Source organism: Vipera berus (assembly GCF_964194415.1).
Source record: "Vipera berus genome assembly, chromosome: 1".
Classification (NCBI taxonomy): domain Eukaryota; kingdom Metazoa; phylum Chordata; class Lepidosauria; order Squamata; family Viperidae; genus Vipera; species Vipera berus.
In genome coordinates, this window is record NC_138202.1 from 11,962,498 (window position 1) to 11,981,692 (window position 19,195).

Here is a 19,195-nt window from a genome sequence, read left to right on the forward strand (position 1 = left end):
TAATCAGCTCCTATCAAGTGGCTCATATTTATGACGGCTGCAGTGTCCTGGGGTTGTGATTACCTTTTGTCATCTTCCAAAAAGCAAAGTCAATGGGGAAGCCAGGTTCATTTAACGACTGTGTTACTAACTTAACAATTGCAGTGATTCACTGAACAACTGTGGCAAGAAAGGTCATAAAATGGAGCAACTGTCTCACTTAGCAACAGAATTAGGCTCAATTGTGCTTGTAAGCCGAGGACTACACGTACAGAGTCAATACACACTAAGTCTATTTGCTGGGATCGGCAACTTTATATTGGACCTAGAGAATTTCTTTACAACATCCATGTTATACCGGTCTACTATAGTGTCCTCTTGCACTGTATTGTGGTTTGGTATGCTGGTCTGACAGCCGCGGATAGGAAAGTACTACAGAGGATGGTGAGCACAGCACAAGATATTGTGGGCTGTTCCTTGACACCACTGGATGACATCGCCAGGGCTCGCTGCCTTGGAAGAGTGAGGAAAATTCTCAGGGATGATTCACACCTTGGTCGGTATCTCTTTACTCTCCTACCATCAGGTAGGAGATATAGGAGTATAGCCAGCCGTACCAACAGGCTGAAGAACAGCTTCTATCCATGGGCTGTCAGGCGCTTGAATGGGAAATAATTTTATAAATTTTATGTATGATTGACTTGTGAGGCCGGTGTGTTGTGCAACTAGCTCACATGGTGTAATAAGATGGAGGGTTTGTTGTCACTGTGAGTTGGGGGGGAAGGCATGAAGGGAGGCTCAGCCAATCTCAATGTATACATGGTTGTACTTTGACAATAAAGGTTCATTCATTCATTCATTCATAACTCCAGGCACCTGGCTTATAATTAAGGACGGGCAGGAAGCATGTTCTAAAGCAGGGGTCTTCAAACGTGGCCCTTTTATGACTCGTGGACTTCAATTCCCAGAATTCCTCAGCCAGCATGCCTGGCTGAGGAAATATGGGAGTTGAAGTCCACGAGTCATAAAAGGGCCAAGTTTGAAGACCCCTGTTCTAAAGCATGGCAACTTGAAAATGGGTCGACTCCAACTCCCAGAATTCCCCAGCCAGCATGGGGAAGGGGAAAGTCACAACTGGTGAGTTAAAGATTTTACTCCTCTTGCACCAGATTCTGCAGAGCAACGGTTCCCAACCTTTTTGGCCCAGGAACCGGTTTTGTGGAACACAATTTTTCCACAGGCCGTGGAGGAGGTGTGTGCAAAGTAGATCCTGTGCATGTGCAGTTTCTCTTGCCTGCTGCTCACCTCCAGCTGTGCAACCCAGTTCCTAAGAGGCCAGGCCCAGGGCTTGGGGACCCCTGCTGTAGACAGAAGCTTTATAGGGAGTTGCGTTAAGAGTAATAAAGAGTTAAGAGTTGGGAAAATTCATTGAATGTAAAGGTTGGAAATGATTATGAGAATTGTCTAGTCCAGACATGTCAAACTCACGACGTCACACAACGTATCGGGACTGTTTTGCCATTGCTGACAATGGGGTAGGCGCGGCTTCCGCGTGACGCATCCGGCCCGCAGGCCAGCAGTTTGACACCCCCCCCCCCCGGTCTAGTGTATTTTTGGTTTCTAGCAAAAAAAATAATAATCATCCATTGAAGACAACGGATTTGCTTAACAATGGCTGCAGAAACGTTCATAATGGAGGGCATGGTCACATAGCGACACAGCTAACTGCTAGCACAACGTAAGACCATAATTCCAGGCTGGTTGTAAGTCAAGGCCATCTGTGTTATCAAGGTGGAAACAAAGTCTTTCCCGTCTCCCCTCCAAGCACTAACCACGCGTCTTGTCCATCTCCATGCGCCTCAGCTGGTGCTCCCACGTGCCCAGCTCATTGTCAATTTCCTCATCGCTGTCGTAGCCGGACTGGTGCTCTTTGATTGTCCTCTCCCACATGATCTGCATCTCCTGCATGGCCTGTTTGTGCTTCATGATCATGTCATACATTTGCTGCATCTGTAGAGCACAGCAGAGCAGAGCAGAACAGAAATAGAACAGAAATACAAAAAATTACTTCCGCATCATTCAAACCCTTCCCAACTAGAAGGAAGATGTCCCAATTAGCCCCTATTTCACAATTTTTGCTTTGCAGAACCAGGAAGAAGCCAGATAGCAGCTGCTTAAATCTTTCAAAACACAGGCCATAGTCTCATTCATATAATATGGTATTTGCTGAATAAATTAGTTATTTAATTTTGTACAATACAGTAAGCCACAAACATGGTATTACACATCAAAAATATTAGGTTTGCATAATATGCTAAGGCAAAACATGTGTAAACCTACTCTACAAGACTCTAGGAAAAAATGGGGCATATTTGGCTAACATGGCCATAACAGAGAACTTCTGTGTCTTAGACCCTAAAAAATTAGCAAGCATGTATCCAAACTGCCAGCCCAAATGCTGGAGGTGTGGTTGCGAGGATGCAACATATATTCATATATGGTGGACTTGTAAAAAGGTTAAAGCCTTTTGGATTAAAATTTGGTGGAATATGCAAAAGGTATTTAAGAAAAGGATAAAGTTTTCTCCGCAATTGTTTTTATTGGGTATTATTACAGATACTACTGTTATAGACACTAAGTTGATGTTGCATCTAATTATGGCGGCAAGACTTTTAGTTGCGCAATATTGGAAGAAGGAGGAATTGCCGACTATAGAAGAGTGGACTTTGAAAGTTTCCAACTTGGCGGAAATGGCAAAGATTTCGGCATATTTGACAGACCAATCGCAACAGAGATATATTGTGGAATGGAGAAGATGGATTGAATATATTCAGAATAAATATGGGACTAAAAAGTTTCATTTAGCATTTGAATAAGTAGTGGATTTTTATGATGTATGATTAGTTATTTGTTACTTTATTAATATTATGATTCTGGAGAGTTAAAGTCCGATAGAACGTAATGTTTTATTTTTGTTGTTAGCATATTTTAGTTTATGTTTGTATTATTATACCCTGTATTCATCTCTGGGAAGTCGGGGAGGGGGGAGGGGAGGGGAGGGGAGAGGGGAGGGGAGGGGGGAGTTCATTGTATTTAAAAATTGTAAAACTTTTCAATAAAAAAAAAGAACTTCTGTGTCTTTTTGGCTTGGAGGATACTGTAGCTTTAGGTCTTGAAACTTAACATTAAGAAAACCAAGATCATGGCATCCGGCCCTCTCAATTCCTGGCAAATAGATGGGGAAGAAATGGAGGTAGTGACAGATTTTATTTTCCTGGGCTCCAAGATCACTGCAGATGGGGACTGTAGCCAAGAAATTAAAAGACGCTTGCTCCTTGGGAGGAAAGCCATGGCAAATCTAGACAGCACACTAAAAAGCAGAGACATCACCCTGTCAACAAAAGCGGGTATAGTCAAGGCTATGGTCTTCCCAGTTGCAATGTATGGCAGTGAAAGTTGGACCATAAGGCTGAGCGCCAAAGAATTGAGGCCTTTGAACTATGGTGCTGGAGAAGACTCCTGCGAGTCCCTTGGACTGCAAGGCGATCAAACCGGTCAGTCCTAGAGGAGATCAACCCTGACTGCTCTTTAGAAGGCCAGATACCTGAAGTGGAAACTCAAATCCTTTGGCCACCTAATGAGAAGGAAGGACTCACTGGAGAAGAGCCTCATGCTGGGAAAGATTGAGGGCAATAGAAGAAGGGGACGACAGAGAATGAGGTGGCTGGATGGAGTCACTGAAGCAGCAGATATGAGCCTAAATGGACTCCAGAAGATGGTAGAGGACAGGAAGGCCTGGAGGAACGTTGTCCATGGGGTCGCGATGGGTCGGACATGACTTCGCAGCTAACAACAGCTTTAGGTCTAGGTTTCTGTTACTTAGTCTAGTCTACCTTAGAAGGCTGACACTGATCTTGTAAATCTGAATGTGTTTCCTTCCTCCCTTTTTTATGTTCATATTAATGGGGAGAAGCGCTCTGAGGCATTTCCATACACCACTTCCTTGGTCTGGGCTTAAGGCTAGTTTATCTGATTGATGCATTGATAATGGATTCTCTTTCTGTCCTTCAAGGTCATCTTCTATACTACCTACCTATCTTAATCCCACTTTATTTTTACAATAACTCAAGGCAGTGAAGATATCCAACACACCTTCCCCCTGTTATTTTTCCCACAACTATCTTATGAGGTGAGTTGGGCTGAAAGAGAGTGACTGGCCCAAGGTCACCCTGCTGACTTTCATAGCTAAGGCAGGACTAGAATTCATAGTCTCCTGGTGACTGACCCAAAGTCACCTGGCCGGCTTTCATGCCTAAAGTGGGACTAGCACTTAGTCTCCTAGCTTCTAATCCTGGCCTTAACGCTTAAATCAGGGGTCTTCAAACTTGGCCCTTTTATGACTTGTGGACTTCAACTCCCAGAATTCCTCAGCCAGGAGTTGAAGTCCACAAGTCATAAAAGGGCCAAGTTTGAAGACCCCTGCCCTAAAACTGGATGGCAGTAACAGGAGACATAAAAACTAAAATACGCAGTGGCCCAACAAGCTACCACCAGAATGTGACCTTAATATACCTCTTGCTGCTCCTTCAGCTGCTTCTTCTGAGCATCTGACAGCTCTGTCACACCCACCAATCCAACTGGCTTCCCCTTCTCGTAGCCAAGTCCCTTGAGGTCCTGGACTGGAGAAGACAAAAAGGTTAGAAGAGTTAACTTGCCCCTCCACTGCAACCCTCTCCCCAACTACTGTTGCTTAAAAGCACCCTACTATCCTCTATGGTAGGCTAGTCTCTCTCATCCAGGTGCAACGAGCAGCATTTTACTCTTAACATTCTAGAACAGGGGTAGGCAACCTTGGCTCTTTTGACTCGTGGACTTCAACTCCCAGAATTCCTGAGCCAGCCATGCTGAGGGGAAAGGGGGAGGTTTCCAAGCTGAGCCATGCTGGCTCAGGAATTCTGGGAGTTGAAGTCCACGAGTCATAAAAGAGCCAAGGTTGCCTATCCCTGTTCTAGAAGATGCTCCTTCTTTGGTTGTACTTGAATGTGGTGGAAAGGAACCATGACAAGGTGTGTTCGTGAGAATCAAGTAAATTCTCAGGTATTTTCTCCAGCCATGCAGCATATTTCATCTCTGACTGCCTTATAAGGGTTAGTCCTCTCCATAAAGAGAATTAATCTTAATAGCTCTGAGGCTCAGGCTCTTAACAGCCAGAGGCAAGACAATGGTGGGGCTTAAAAATAACATCACTGGAGCAGATGCAAAGATCCCATTACAGGCAGTCCTCAACTTATGACCATAATAGAGCCTGCCCATTAGGGCCATAAGTCGTGATGTCGTAAAAACAGGTTGGTCATGAGGTTTGTTGTTTTTTTTTTGCAGTAGATGTTATGATTTGCTATGGGGGTGATTTCGCTGAAAAGTGGAAGTGCCTTTTTTTTTTTTTTGCAAAGCTGCCGTAAACTGTGGTCATGGGCCCACAGGATTCTGCAAATGGCTGCAAATGTAATCCACCCTGCCCAGGACTCAAAGTTCGGTCACATGATCATGCGGGTGGAGGGCTCCCCAACCATCGCAACTTCAAATGTGGGTTTGTTAGTAGCCCCAAGGCAGAGCTGTTCTAAGTTTGAACGGTCATAAGCGACCGGTCGTTAAGTCAAGGATTGGCTGCACGGGTATCAACGAAACGAAGCTGCTTCTTTAGCACTACCCTCTGCTTCAAATAAAACTGGCTGGCTGGCTGGAGAAGACTCACCACCCCCACCCCCGCAAGAGCCCCTCAGAAGCCCCAGCTCTGCACTGGCTTTAAAACACAACAAGAGCTAACCCGACAAGGGTGTTGGCGACAGTTCCTGGGTCTGCTGAGCGAGCTCTGGAGGAGGCAAGTCCACTTTCTCCTCCTCTGGGCCCCACCGGCTTTTCCGCTTTTTCTTCACACTGGATGTGGCTACCTGCTTCGGCAGAGGAACCGTGGGTGCAGGTGTTGTTGTTGAGGAGGAGGAGGAGGAGGAGGAAGAGGAGCAGGAGAAGGAGGAGGAGGAAGAGGAGGAGGAAGAAATGGAAGAGGAAGCCCCCCCCTCAGAAGAGGCCTTGCGCTTCAGGTTGGCTTCTGATCCTGGTGGCACACCCTCCATGTTCGTGTTTGCTTTCCGGAATTCCTCCAGCTTCTGCCGGTAATACTTGTACCCAGAACTATTGGGCTCGTACAAAAACCTGCAAGCGTACACAAAACCAAAGTATCAGTTGCCATGAACCTTAGTGGGGGGAGAGGGATGGATTGGGGGGAGGGAATGCTTCAAGGGAAATGAAAAGTTCACTCTTTCTCTCCCAGGTGGGCTTCGAAATTCACCGGCTGGGGAACGGGGACACAGCTGCATGCCAAACCAACCCCTGAAGTGACCCGTCTCAAAAAGGTCTCGTTTGAATTTGATTGGACATTGGGGGGTGGGGGAGGGGGCAGTAATGGGAGACAATTTTCAGTTCTGGCTGTGCACTAACCGTTAACTCACTTGACTTCTAGTAAACTGTAACTTTCCCAACGAATGGGAGTTAAGGATCCTTCTTAATTAGAGGATCGAGCTGCAGGCAAAACATACGCCTGAAAGGGACCGTTCTAAAAACATCTTCTTTGAATTTGACCGGACGTGGTGGGCCGGCAACGGGAGGGGGGGTGCGCAACTGAGGGAGGGGAAAGTTAGACTTGGGGATCTGGGGATGCAATTTTCAATTCTGGCTATGAGCTGCTGTAATTCACTTGACCTCTAGTAAACTGTACCTTTCTCAACAAGTTGAATTTAGGATGTTTTAGAGCAGGGGTCCAAAACCTTGGCAACTTTAAGACTTGTGGACTTCAATTCCCAGAATCCCTCAGCCAGCTGGCTGAGGGATTCTAGGAGTTGAAGTCCACAAGTCTTAAAGTTGCCAAGGTTGAGGACCCCTGTTTCAGAGGATCAAGCTGAGACAGGTCGGACAAAGAGACAATAAGTCCGGCAAGTTGTCATTTACGGAGACAATACATCCAACAGCTTATCAGGATTTTCAGCAAGGCATGGCTATCTCCCTTCCCTGCTGAAAAAGGCTGCTAGTGAAGCCATAAGTGTATTTCTATTTCCATAACAGGAATCGCTAACTCTGCAATACACACATACACACACAGGTAAAGGTAAAGGTTCCCCCGCACATGCGTGCTAGTCGTTTCCAACTCTAGGGGCCGGTGCTCATCTCCGTTTCAAAGCCGAAGAGCCAGCGCTTGTCCGAGGACGTCTCCGTGGTCATGTGGCCGGCATGACTAGACGCCAAAGGCGCACAGAACACTGTTACCTTCCCACTGTAGTGGTCCCTATTTTTCTACTTGCATTTTTACGTGCTTTCGAACTGCTAGGTTGGCAGAAGCTGGGACGAGTAACAGGCGCTCACTCTGCTACGCGGCACTCGGGATTGGACCCGCCAAACTGCCGACCTTCCGATCGACAAGCTCAGCGTCCTAACCCACTGAGCCACCGCGTCCCTTGATACACACACACAGACCCAAAAACCCCAACTCTTTCCGAATTCAAATCTGGAGCATCTTAGAAGTTGAATGCCACTGCAATAGAAGTATGCACTTCCTACAGAAAATAAATTCATGGCTTGACTTTTTATTCAGTAACTAATCACACACAGGTAGCCCTCGGCTTACAATTTCTTTAGTGACCCCCTCAAAGTTACAACGGCGCTGGGGAAAAAGTGACTGACAGCCGCTTTTTCACAGTTACCACCTTTGCAGCATCCCCAGGACCATGTGATCCAAAATTCAGATGCTTGTCAGCTGGCTCCTATTTATGACCGTTGCGGTGTCCCAAGGTCACGGGATCACTTCTTGCGAGCTTCTGACAAGCAAAGTCAGTGGGGAAGCCAGATCCACTTAACAACAGGGTAACTCACTTACCAACCAAAGGGACTCACTTAACAACCGTGACAGGAAAGATCATAAAATGGGGGCAAAACTCCCTTAACAAAACGTCTTAGCGAGCAAAATGTTGGGCTCGGTTGTGGTTTCAAGTTGTGGGCTCACTTCTGTATTCTCTATAGAGCAGGGATCTTCAAACTCGGCCCTTTTATGACTCGTGGACTTCAACTCCCAGAATTCCTCAGCCAGCGTATCTGGCTGAGGAATTCTGGGAGTTGAAGTCCAGGAGTCATAAAAGGGCCGAGTTTGAAGATCCCTGCTATAGAGCATTGATCAAATCAGAATTTGATTTAAACTAAGATGGCCCACTGGGATACAAAATCAGGCTCAGGCTTGAATCCAAATTGAAACCATTTCTCCATCTAAGTACACATGAAAGCAGAGGAGGATGCATTTGGATGTTCAATCTGAATGAAACCAAGATCTGATTCGTCCAATGTCCTGATATTTTGGAGGGGGGGGAACTGGTCCTTTTCACGCCTCCACCCCCCCACCCCCCGCCCCCTGAAATCGGCGAAGGAAAAAGCTCAAGCGCTAAGAAAGACCCTCACAAACGTTTACAGATTTTTCAGCATTTTAAAATCATTTGGGGGAAAAGCTGGCATCTCTGCCAGGGTCTCCCTTCTCACCAGCCTCCTTTACCTGAATGACTGATTGTCTCGGTGGTTTTTCAGGGCAACCATTTCCACCACAGGGCCGCCGTCGGCCACAAACCGAGCCAGCTTCTCAGCACAGTCCTTGGTCTCTTCATCCTCTGGGGGTGAAACTTTAAGCAGGCTGTCAGTACGGTGCCCCCAACTCACACACCCAACAGTCACAAGATTAATCTGGCTTTAAGGATCCCAGAGGGTTGGAATAAGTAGGAAGAGGATGGTTGAAATGGTTGCTTTGTTCCCCCTTTTTTTCTTTATAAATGCAAGTTAGGGAAAAAAAATGGAACTAGCCTATGACGCTGCTGGGAAAAAAAAACTGGGAGGCTAGCCTGGAATGTGGCAGTGATCTGGAGGTTTTCCAATGCATTGCTAAGCCAAGGAAACGCTTCTCAAGCAGGTCCTTAATAGCTGCAAAGGCTAAGAATGATACTCTAGTACATTGTCTCTCAATCTTGGCATTTTTAAGATATGTAGACTTTAACTTTGACAATTCCCTAGCCAGCATGGCTGGCTGGGCAATTCTGGGAGTTGAAGTCCACATGAAGGCTGCTCTAATGAAACCTCAGTGCAATGGATCAGTCTATCCTGATTAATGCCATCTGGATTACAGAAACAGCACAAATCATTATGGCAACGTACTTTCCAATTTAATGGACATTCAACAATTACCAACACCCCCGCCCCTGAATTAATTTGATAAAACAAAAGCTTTCAACATTTTGAAGGTGCAATGCTTGGAAACATTTTATTTCATTCAATCTAGACCCTCTCTTTCCCTTCCAATGGCTACTACTTTAATGGTCTGAATTTTGCCTGGGACATATTAATATTCCCCTTTTGATACCCAAACCACATTGCTAATATGCAAGGTACTATTTTGCCTAGAAACCAGCCTAGAAATGTTTTTTTTAAAAAAGCTATAATAGAGGCAGCTATGTCTGAGGTATCTGAAGTGTGATCTGATTCCTCACTTCTGGTCTGGATTTCCATTTTCCATTTTTCTGATTGTAAATCTACCAAGCAAAGCAAGATATGCATCTTGAACATAACACAATTGTTCTTTAGCTAACAATAAGAAAAAAACAACCCATTATTTTGAATTTTCAAATACAACTGGTATAATTTAAGGACAGGTAGTCCTTGATTTACGACTGTAACTGAGCCCAGATTTATAGTTGAAAGTTATGCTGGTCACTAAGTGGGTCATCATGTGACAAGCTTTTTTTTTTTGCAGTGGTTGTTAAGTGAACGCTGCAGTCATTAACTCAATGTAATGCAACGGCACGCTCCTTGTGTAAAAGAAATGCAGGTTAAGGAGAATGAGGCTGCGGGGACCTATTAATTGGGGGACGAATTGAAATGCATCCCATCTTCTTAGCTATATCACAGGGATCTTCAAACCTGGCTGTTTTATGACTTGTGGACTTCAACTCCCAGAATTCCTCAGCCAGGCATGCTGAGCCAACTCCCAGAATTCCTCAGCCAGGCACGCCGAGCCAACTCCCAGAATTCCTCAGCCAGGCACTCCAGGAGTTGAAGTCCAGAAGTTGTAAAAGGGCCAAGTTTGAAGACCCCTGCTTTCATCACATTCATTTTAGCTACCCAATATAAGCTGACTGCCTGATCACAACACTGTAAGCCGAGGTCTCTCAATTTTGGCAACTTTTAAGACTGTGTGGACTTCAACTGCCAGAATTCCTCCGCTAGCCTAGCCATGCCGGCTGGGGAATTCTGGGTGTTGAAGTCGACACGTCGTAAAAGTTGCCGAGATATGGGGAAACCCTGCTGTAAGTGAAGTAAATGACTTATGAAGATGTGAAACCTCGTCTCACCTTTCTGAGGAGGGGAGGTCTCCTCTACGTGAGCTTGGCTTTTCTTCCACATCTCAGCCAGTTTCTTTCTGTAGTAGAGAAATTCTGGGCTGTTCTTATCCTGTAGGAACCTGGAAGCAGGAAAGAAGGGCGAACGATGTATTTAAGGCTGCTTTTGGGATGGGAACAGGCGGCTGCAGACCAATGTTATCTCCAGGTCCCCAAGGCTGATGGTCCTGGATATGCCCTGGGAGAGAAAGTCCCACGGATTGAACCACTGGGAGGCAAAACACCAGAAGCCTAGGGCTTTTGGGGATGAGCATGGACCCAAATCCCTATCAGGGGGAACCCCGCCCAGGGAGAAACAGGAAGCAACATACGCAAATACTGGGTTATCCTTGCAGTCTTCCAGGGCGACCTTCTCCATTTCTGGGCCCCCTTCGGCCACCACCTTGGCCAGCTTCTCAACGATTCGGCGGGTCCGGATGTCCTCTGGGGGGCAAACTTTAAGCAGGCTGTCAGTACAGGGGGCTCTCTACTCACACACCCAACAGGCACATTACCTCTAAGAGCCACGAGTCGGCAGGGAGAAGGCAGGGTGGGGAACGAGAAGAGGAGGAAATGGAGACATGGTGGACAGCAACGTAAGCCTGACGCTTTTAATCCGGGAAGGGAGAAAGGAAGGTACGTGGGAAAGGAACGCGGTAAGGCTGAGGTTCATACATCTTCAGGTTTGGCGCAATAGCTACTAGATTCACCCGGGGCCCGAGGCAGCTTCTGCAACAATAGAACCCAATGCCAAATCAGATCTTTGGTCTGAGCTTGCGAAAGGACAGGGCCTCAGAACCCAGGGCCCCAAAACTTGCAGGAGGAAAGGCTGAAATTCGTCACCCCTTGAGGAGTCCTTGGTGCTCTCTGAGCTTAGTTGTTTTCTTGAAGGCATCTCATTACCCAAACTAAGTAACATCCTCAGTGCTAGTCATCATCGGTGCTAGAAAACACCCAAACTCGGAGAGCACCAAGGACCCCCCCCCCCCGTTTCAACCCCAAGCTAAAAATATTCTCCTTTATTGGCATCATCACCCTTGCACACCTGTGAGAATTGTGCAAGGAGTTTTAATTTCTCAGGTGTCCCAGAGATAAGGCTACCAAGGAAACAGAAGCTTTGCTATCTGCATTAAGGCAAGGCTGAAGAAACTTGCAAGCCCAGTTATTGCTAAATAATTAACTCACAGCATCCCAACAACAGAACACGCTGGCTGAGGCTACTGGAATTCAGCCACAGGTCCCCCCTCTACCTTCCGATTTCAGGTAATGGCTCTTCGGATTATACAGTCCTGTTCTGAAACCCAGGAATGGCCGCCCAGATTAAATGAAGAATGCAATCTTTCCTTGATTCTAGCGAAGTGAACAAAAGTCAAATGGGGAAGTCTCGTTTCTCCCCTTGATAGTGCCTAAACTGGCCCACTTTTCCTGGCAGAGCTGGAGCTAGAGCTGGCCTTCAACCCTACGTGCCTGCCTGGTTGTGGAAGAATGGAATTAGAAGAAATTAGCCTCTGTTTTTAAGTACTGAAGTTTCCTGTGTCATCTGAATCAGGAATTAGGGTTGATGGAAACTACTATTAGTTTAAATCTATCAGCTTCAAGATTAGATAAAGCTTGTTTAAAAGTAACGCTGATTAATTTTAAGTTGACCTGATAATAGGGGGTCAGTTAAAATCTCCTGGTTATATGCAAGGGAGATGAGATTTCCTGATTTGAAGGGACCTAACTGTACCTTGATGTAACATCTGAATGCTGTCTGCTATACTCCTATTCTGAATATCTCTCATGGTTGTCTGTTCAAAAGAACTCATCTGGCAAGATTTTGCAATTGTCTTGGACCAGGGAGAAGGCTGCTCTGAATGTAACCTGGCCTGCCAAAAGATGCACTATTCCCTTGCACCATGATGTCAGACTGTTCTGTCACGCATTACAAAGTGAAAAACTGGAAAAAAAACCAATTTTTCGGTATGTTCTGCTGAATAATCAAAAAAGGGTTGGATTCGTACATCATAAAAATAACAATAACTCTTTACTTGTCCTAGCCAGGGGCAGGCAACCTTGGCTCTTTTATGACTCGTGGACTTCAACTCCCAGAATTCCTGAGCCAGCCATGCTAAGGTAAAAGGGAGAGGTTTCCAAGCTGAGCCATGCTGGCTCAGGAATTCTGGGAGTTGAAGTCCACAAGTCATAAAAGAGCCAAGGTTGCCTGCCCCTATCCTAGACCTAGGAGCTGTGACGGTGAAGTGGTTAGAAGGCAGTATTACAGGCTACCTCTGCCCACAGCCAGGAGTTTGATCCTCACTGGCTCAAAGTTGACTCAGCCTTCCATCCTTCCAAGGTCGGTAAAATGAGGAGCCAGATTTTTGGGGGGCAATATGCTGACTCTGTAAACCAGTGTTTTTCAACCTTTTTTGGGCAAAGGCACACTTGTTTCATGAAAAAAATCACGAGGCACTCCACCATTAGAAAATGTTAAAAAATTTAACTCTGTGCCTATATTGACTATATATAAAGTAATTCTCTTGAATAGGAATCAAATAAACACAAAGAAAGTATTTTATAATTACTTTTCAATTTTTCCCACGGCACACCAGGCAACATCTCGCGGCACACTAGTGTGCCGCGGAACAGTGGTTGAAAAACACTGCTGTAAACCGCTTAGAGAGGGCTGTAAAGTCTTATTGCTATCGCTAGACACTGTGACCAAGTAGAAATCATCCTTTCTTAGCAATGATACGGAAGTGGTTTGTTACTGCTGTCATATTAATCTATATTTTTTTTTAGCATGTGGCACAGGCCAAGCATACCTAGATGTTTTAGCTTAATGTAAACCATGGTTGAATTTACCTTGAGTAACTATGCAGGCAAACACAACCTATAGGTTGCCACAATGCCTGCCAATGGCCTGATTTATATGCCATGTTAACCACGATGAGGTTGAGCCTAGTGTGATATCTGAACCAGGGATATGGATTAAATTATACTTAAGGAGGAGCACCCTCACCATGATTTGAAAATATGGTCTGAAATAAATTTATCCACCTAACATATAATTTAGATCAGTGTTTCTCAAACTTGGCCAAACTTTAAAATGGGTGGATTTCAATTCTCAAAATGCATACTGGCTGGGGAATTCTTAAATTCTTAAAATGTCCAAGGCTAAGAAACATTGATCCAGATTCTAGAGTGTTACTGAAATTCTAAACAAGATCTGGCCCTGATTTGTCATTTTGTCCTGCACCAATTCTGCGGCTTAAGACTGAGTGGTTGTATGTACCGGCATCTCGGGAAATTCAGTTCATTCCATCTTTAATTATGGGGGGTGAGGTGTTACCCCCCGCAGATAGGGCTCGCAACTTGGGTATCCTCCTTGACTCACAGCTCAGTCTGGAAGACCACGTAGGAGCTGAGGCCAGGGGGGCTTTTGCCCAGGTTCGCCTGGTGCACCAGTTGCGGCCCTATCTGGACCGGGATGCCCTGCGTACAGTCACCCATGCGCTCGTGACCTCTCAGATAGACTACTGCAATGCTCTCTACATGGGGCTGCCCTTGAGGACCACTCGGAGGCTTCAACTGGTGCAGAATGCGGCTGCGCAAGTTGTGATGGGGGTTTCCCGATACTCCCCTGTAACACCTCTTCTCTGCGAGCTGCATTGGCTTCCAGTTGCCCTCCGGGTGAGATTCAAGGTGCTGGTGATGACCTATAAAGCCCTAAATGGCATGGGTCCGGATTACTTACAGGAGCACCTGCTGCTAGCGTCAACTTCCCTTCATCCTGTGCGCTCCCACAGAGAGGGCCTCAGGATGCCATTGGTCAGGGAGTGCCGGCTGGCAGCCCCCAGGGGGAGAGCATTCTCTGTGGGTGCGCCAGCCCTTTGGAATCAATTGCCTGTTGAGCTCCGGATGGCTCCCGACCTTCGCTCTTTCCGCCGTGATCTGAAGACCTGGTTGTTTGAACAGGCCGGCCTGGACTAAGGGTTTGGGTTTATTTTTAACTATTTATTGTTAGGGCTAAATTAATTTAATTTTACTTTTAACTTTTGTACATTGTATTTTATTGCCCTGTACACCGCCCTGAGTCCTTTGGGAGAAGGGCGGTATAGAAATTCAATAAATAATAATAATAATAATATGTTGTGCAAATATATTCAGTGATTTGAGTACAGGACCTTTTAGCCTACAGCTGTCTTTTGACTTGGTTACCGAATCACAGTGAAATCATTCCACTTTTTAAAATTTCACTCCCTTTTTCTCTCTGCTCTCTTTCCCACAAAACTGCCCTAGCAGGATGCTAATGCATACATCTTGCTCAGCACTTGAGCAAATGTTTTTAGCTCGTAAACAAAACACAGGTCTTTTTTTTTCTTAAACACGTAAGCATCTTCTCTTCGATCCATATTTTTTTTAGCATCTCTTTTAGCATCTTCTCTTTGATCCATTTTTTTAAAAAACAAAAGCAAAAACAAAGTGCTAAGGTAATTCAGGGCAGAAGCCTCGCATGTTTAGGGGTTCCGTGATCACAGATGGCATCACAGAGAAATGGATGACATCCCACCAAGAAACTTACTTTTGATTTCCAGCCATTGCTCATAATCCTCTTCTTCCTCGTCATCTGGCGACTGGAAAACACTCAGGCGATTCGTTACCGGTGTCTGTTTGGAATGCGTGTAGTTTTTGACTTGATTCAACATGCTGGTCACGCTAAGATTGGGACGCTTGCCAGTCAAGGTGGGTTTCTTCACTGTACTTGCAGGGGGAGGACGGGATGTTTCTGTGGAACTGGAAGAAGCACCTGTACAATTGAAGGGTTGGCCCCGGGGGTGGGGGGGGGAAGGGAAGGAGAAGAGATGGAAAGATTGATGTGGTACAGCATTAGGAGAATAAGCTACTTCAGATCCCTGCTCAGATCTCTCAAGGATGCCATAGCCAAGTAATTTTAGTCACCTTCCATCCCACACATTTACAAGATGGAAAGATTGGGGCATTCCTTAGAGAACAAGATGACCCTGCTGGATCAGCCCCCCCCCCAAAAAAAACCCTGTCAAGCTCAAAATCTGGAGTCATGTAGTAGTGCTCAACAAAAGGTATTCCTCAAATTTACCAATGTGGACAAGATTCATCCTCTTTCTCTGCTTTGTCCAATCCACTTCTAAATCTAAATGGATTGGTGGTTATCATCACCTCTGATAGGGCCGTATCAATCTGTTCCTTTTTTTGCTTGAAAGAAACACACAAAGGGCTCTGAATAAATAAAAGGTGGCATAAAACAGCATTGTACAATGGTGATCAGGACTGGAATTGCTGTCGTGAAGTGATGCGTTTGTAAAGTGCAGCGCTATGTGACCACACTGCTCAGCAACTGCAGTTCCTACAATCCTGGTGGCTGTTGTGCAAGGCCTGCATGGGTCTTTGAGCAAGGATGTCATGTGACCACCATTTCTGACTTCCTGCTGGCTTTCCCATTGACTTTGCTGGTGGGAAACCAACAGGGAACAGTGGAAATCACAATCACGTTGACTGCAGGGATGCTGCGACGGCTGGAACTTTTGAGGACCAGTTGTAAATCCCCATTCGATGCCATCAGTTTTGTAGCTGCCCAGTGTCGCTTGGGTGAGATGGGCAGTGTAGAAATTTAATACATACCCACCTACCTCTCTGCCTGCACTCTACTTCCAACTTGCTTAGCAGCAGGAAAGCATTAGCAGCAAATCTTTCCCTCTTCATTTTCCACACTGGAGACAGAAGTCATGAGTACGCATATCCATCTCCCCAACGGTTAACTTCCCAAATAAGTGTGAAACTTAAGTTTTATTTTAGGCATATTGGAAATATGTGGAATATGTGGAAGGGACTGCCACTCTCGAATTGGCCTTTTTAGCCACACACACAGATGATGCTTTAGGACCTCTTTCCAGAGCACGATACCATAATCCAGGGGTAGGCAACCTCGGCTCTAACTTTCTCACCGGCCGTGTTGACGGTAGGTTCCTGGTGGACAACCAGACCCGATCCCCCACCGATAGTGGAGGCGTATCCCATCTTGACCGATCAGCAAACCTTTTGTAATCGGCCTTGGCCTTCTCCAACTGACGTCGCACCAATCGATGGATCGCCTGTAACTCTGCCATGAAGTCGTTCGCTGCCGGCTCCGGTGAGTCCACGGGAGAAAGGGGGAAAAACCGGGGGTGATAACCCACATTGGCCAAGAACGGTGTCATCTGTGTGGAGGTGTGCTGCGAATTGTTAAATGCAAACTCAGCTATGGCCAGATAGTCCACCCAATTGTTCTGCTGCAGATTGACGTAGCAGCGCAGATATTGTTCCAGGATACCGATGACCTTCTCGGTTCCCCCGTCAGTTTGAGGATGATGCGCGGACGAGAGGCAAATCTTGATATCCAACGCATGCATCAACTCCTGCCAGAAGCGGGCTGTAAACTGGGCCCCCCTATCGGAGACGACTCTATCAGGGAGGCCGTGCAGCCGATACACCTGCTGAATGAACATACGACTAGTGGCGCGGGCTGACGGTAAGCCGCGACAGGGGATGAAGTGCGCCATCTTGGTCAGCATGTCCACCACCACAAACACTGTCGTGAAACCAGAGGATGGGGGTAAATCCGTCAGAAAGTCCATGGACACAGCCCCCCAGGGTCTTTTGGGTGTTGGCAAGGGCTGCAGTAATCCAGGCGGGGCCCCTGTTGCTGACTTGGCCTGCCTGCATGGGATGCAGGAGGTGACATAGGACTGGACGTCGTGTCGGACTCGGGGGCACCAGAAGGTACGGGAGACCAGGTTCAGGGTCTTGAACAGGCCAAAATGCCCCGCTGCCGGGTTATCGTGACACTGGCTGAGGATGAGTCCCCTGAGTGGCCCTCCCGGAACATAGAGCCGGTCACGATAATACAAAAGTCCATCCGTGACTGTCCAAGGAGAATCTGGCCCCACCTCCTCCTTCCGCTGAGCCACCCACACCTCCTGCTGCTGTGCCTCCCGGATCCGAGCCCGTATATCAACCGGCTCCCGCACCGCAGCAAAAGACTCGACGGGGATCACTGTCCTGGGCAGAAGCTTGTCTTCCACTCGGGAATATTCGGGCTTCCTGGACAGAGCATCCGCTCTTTGATTGTGCCCGCTTGGTATGTACCGAACCCGGAAGTCAAACCTCGCAAAGAAAAGAGACCACCGGATCTGGCGTTGGTTCAAATTCCGAGCGGTCTGCAGGCTTTCCAGATTCTTATGGTCCGTCCGGACCTCGATTTGATGCCGCGCTCCCTCCAGATGATGCCTCCAGGCCTCGAACGCCGCTTTGATGGCCAGCAGCTCCATCTCCCAGATTGTATAATTGCGCTCCGAAGGGTTCAGTTTTCGTGAGTGATATGCGCAAGGGAAAAGGGTACCGCTGGGCGTCGTTGCCTGGAGTAACACTGCCCCAATGGCAATGTCGGAGGCGTCCGCCTCCACGACAAACAGCCGTTGCGGGTCAGGATGCTTCAAAATGGGCTCCTTCATGAAGGCTTCCTTCAAAGACTGGAAAGCCTGTTGTTCTGGTGCGTTCCACTGGAACCGAGTCTTCTTCTGCAGGAGCCGGGTGAGGGGGGCTGTCAAGGCAGCAAACCCAGGGATGAAAGTTCGGTAATAGTTGGCAAATCCAAGAAGTCGCTGAACATCCTTCACGCGACGCGGGGGTTGCCAACTCTGCAAAGACTCAACCTTACTCGGCTCCATGGCGATGCCCTCAGGAGAAATGCGGTGACCCAGGAAATCGATGGTCACCCGGTAGAACTGGCACTTCTCCAACTTGGCAAACAGCCGATGTTCTCGGAGTCGCTGCAGGACCTGATGGAGATGCTGATGGTGCACCTCACGCGACGGGGAGTAGATCAGGATGTCGTCCAAATAGATCACGACAAACTGGTCCAACAAATCCCGGAAAATGTCATTCATGAAATGCTGAAACACAGCGGGGGCATTGGTCAGGCCAAACGGCATCACCGTGTACTCAAAATGTCCATAGCGAGTACCAAACGCCGTCTTCCACTCATCACCCGGCCGAACCCTGACGAGGTTGTAAGCTCCACGCAGGTCCAGTTTCGTGAAGATCTTAGCCTCCCGGAGTCGGTCCAAGAGTTTGGGGATGAGGGGCAGCGGGTAACGGTTGCGCACCGTGATGGCGTTGAGTTTCCGGTAATCGCAGCAAAGCCGTAATTCGCCCGACTTCTTTTTGACGAAGAGCACGGGTGCAGACACTGGCGAGGACGAGGGCCGGATGAAACCGCGAGCCAAATTCTTCTCCAGAAAGTCCCGCAATGCAGCCAACTCGGGCTCCGACATGGAATACAAACGCCCCACTGGGAGAGGCGCATCAGGGACTAAATCAATGGGGCAGTCATAGGGCCTGTGCGGGGGTAATTGATCCGCCTCTGACTCGCTGAACACATCAGCAAAGTCGGACAGTTCGGGAGGCAAGGAAACCCCTGGGGAACCCTCCACCTGGCCGGCACAGATATGGCGAGAGTGGTCCACGCACTGCAAGCTTGGGAAGGTGACCAAGTTCTGTGACCAATAGATCTGTGGGTCATGCGCCCGGAGCCACGCCAGTCCCAAGACCACGGGGAAGTGCAGATCTGAGGTGATATAGAACTGGATGGCCTCCACATGGGAACTGATGGCCATACATAATGGTTGCGTGGCGGCCGTAATAGGCCCAGACAGGAGCACTCGACCATCGATAGTCTCTACTAACATGGGCGGATCCACCGG

General features: G+C 47.3%; 1 protein-coding gene across 1 annotated transcript in view; it reads right to left on the bottom strand.

The window, feature by feature from the left end:
* SUGP1 (SURP and G-patch domain containing 1) overlaps nucleotides 1-19,195 on the bottom strand; it is a 38,656-nt gene that overhangs the window by 7,071 nt on the left and 12,390 nt on the right. The window contains 9 exon segments of the mRNA XM_081312925.1: nucleotides 1,812-1,989; nucleotides 4,552-4,658; nucleotides 5,804-5,972; nucleotides 5,975-6,044; nucleotides 6,046-6,189; nucleotides 8,567-8,690; nucleotides 10,410-10,519; nucleotides 10,769-10,892; nucleotides 15,001-15,225. Coding sequence (XP_081169051.1) covers nucleotides 1,812-1,989; nucleotides 4,552-4,658; nucleotides 5,804-5,972; nucleotides 5,975-6,044; nucleotides 6,046-6,189; nucleotides 8,567-8,690; nucleotides 10,410-10,519; nucleotides 10,769-10,892; nucleotides 15,001-15,225 — 1,251 coding nt within the window.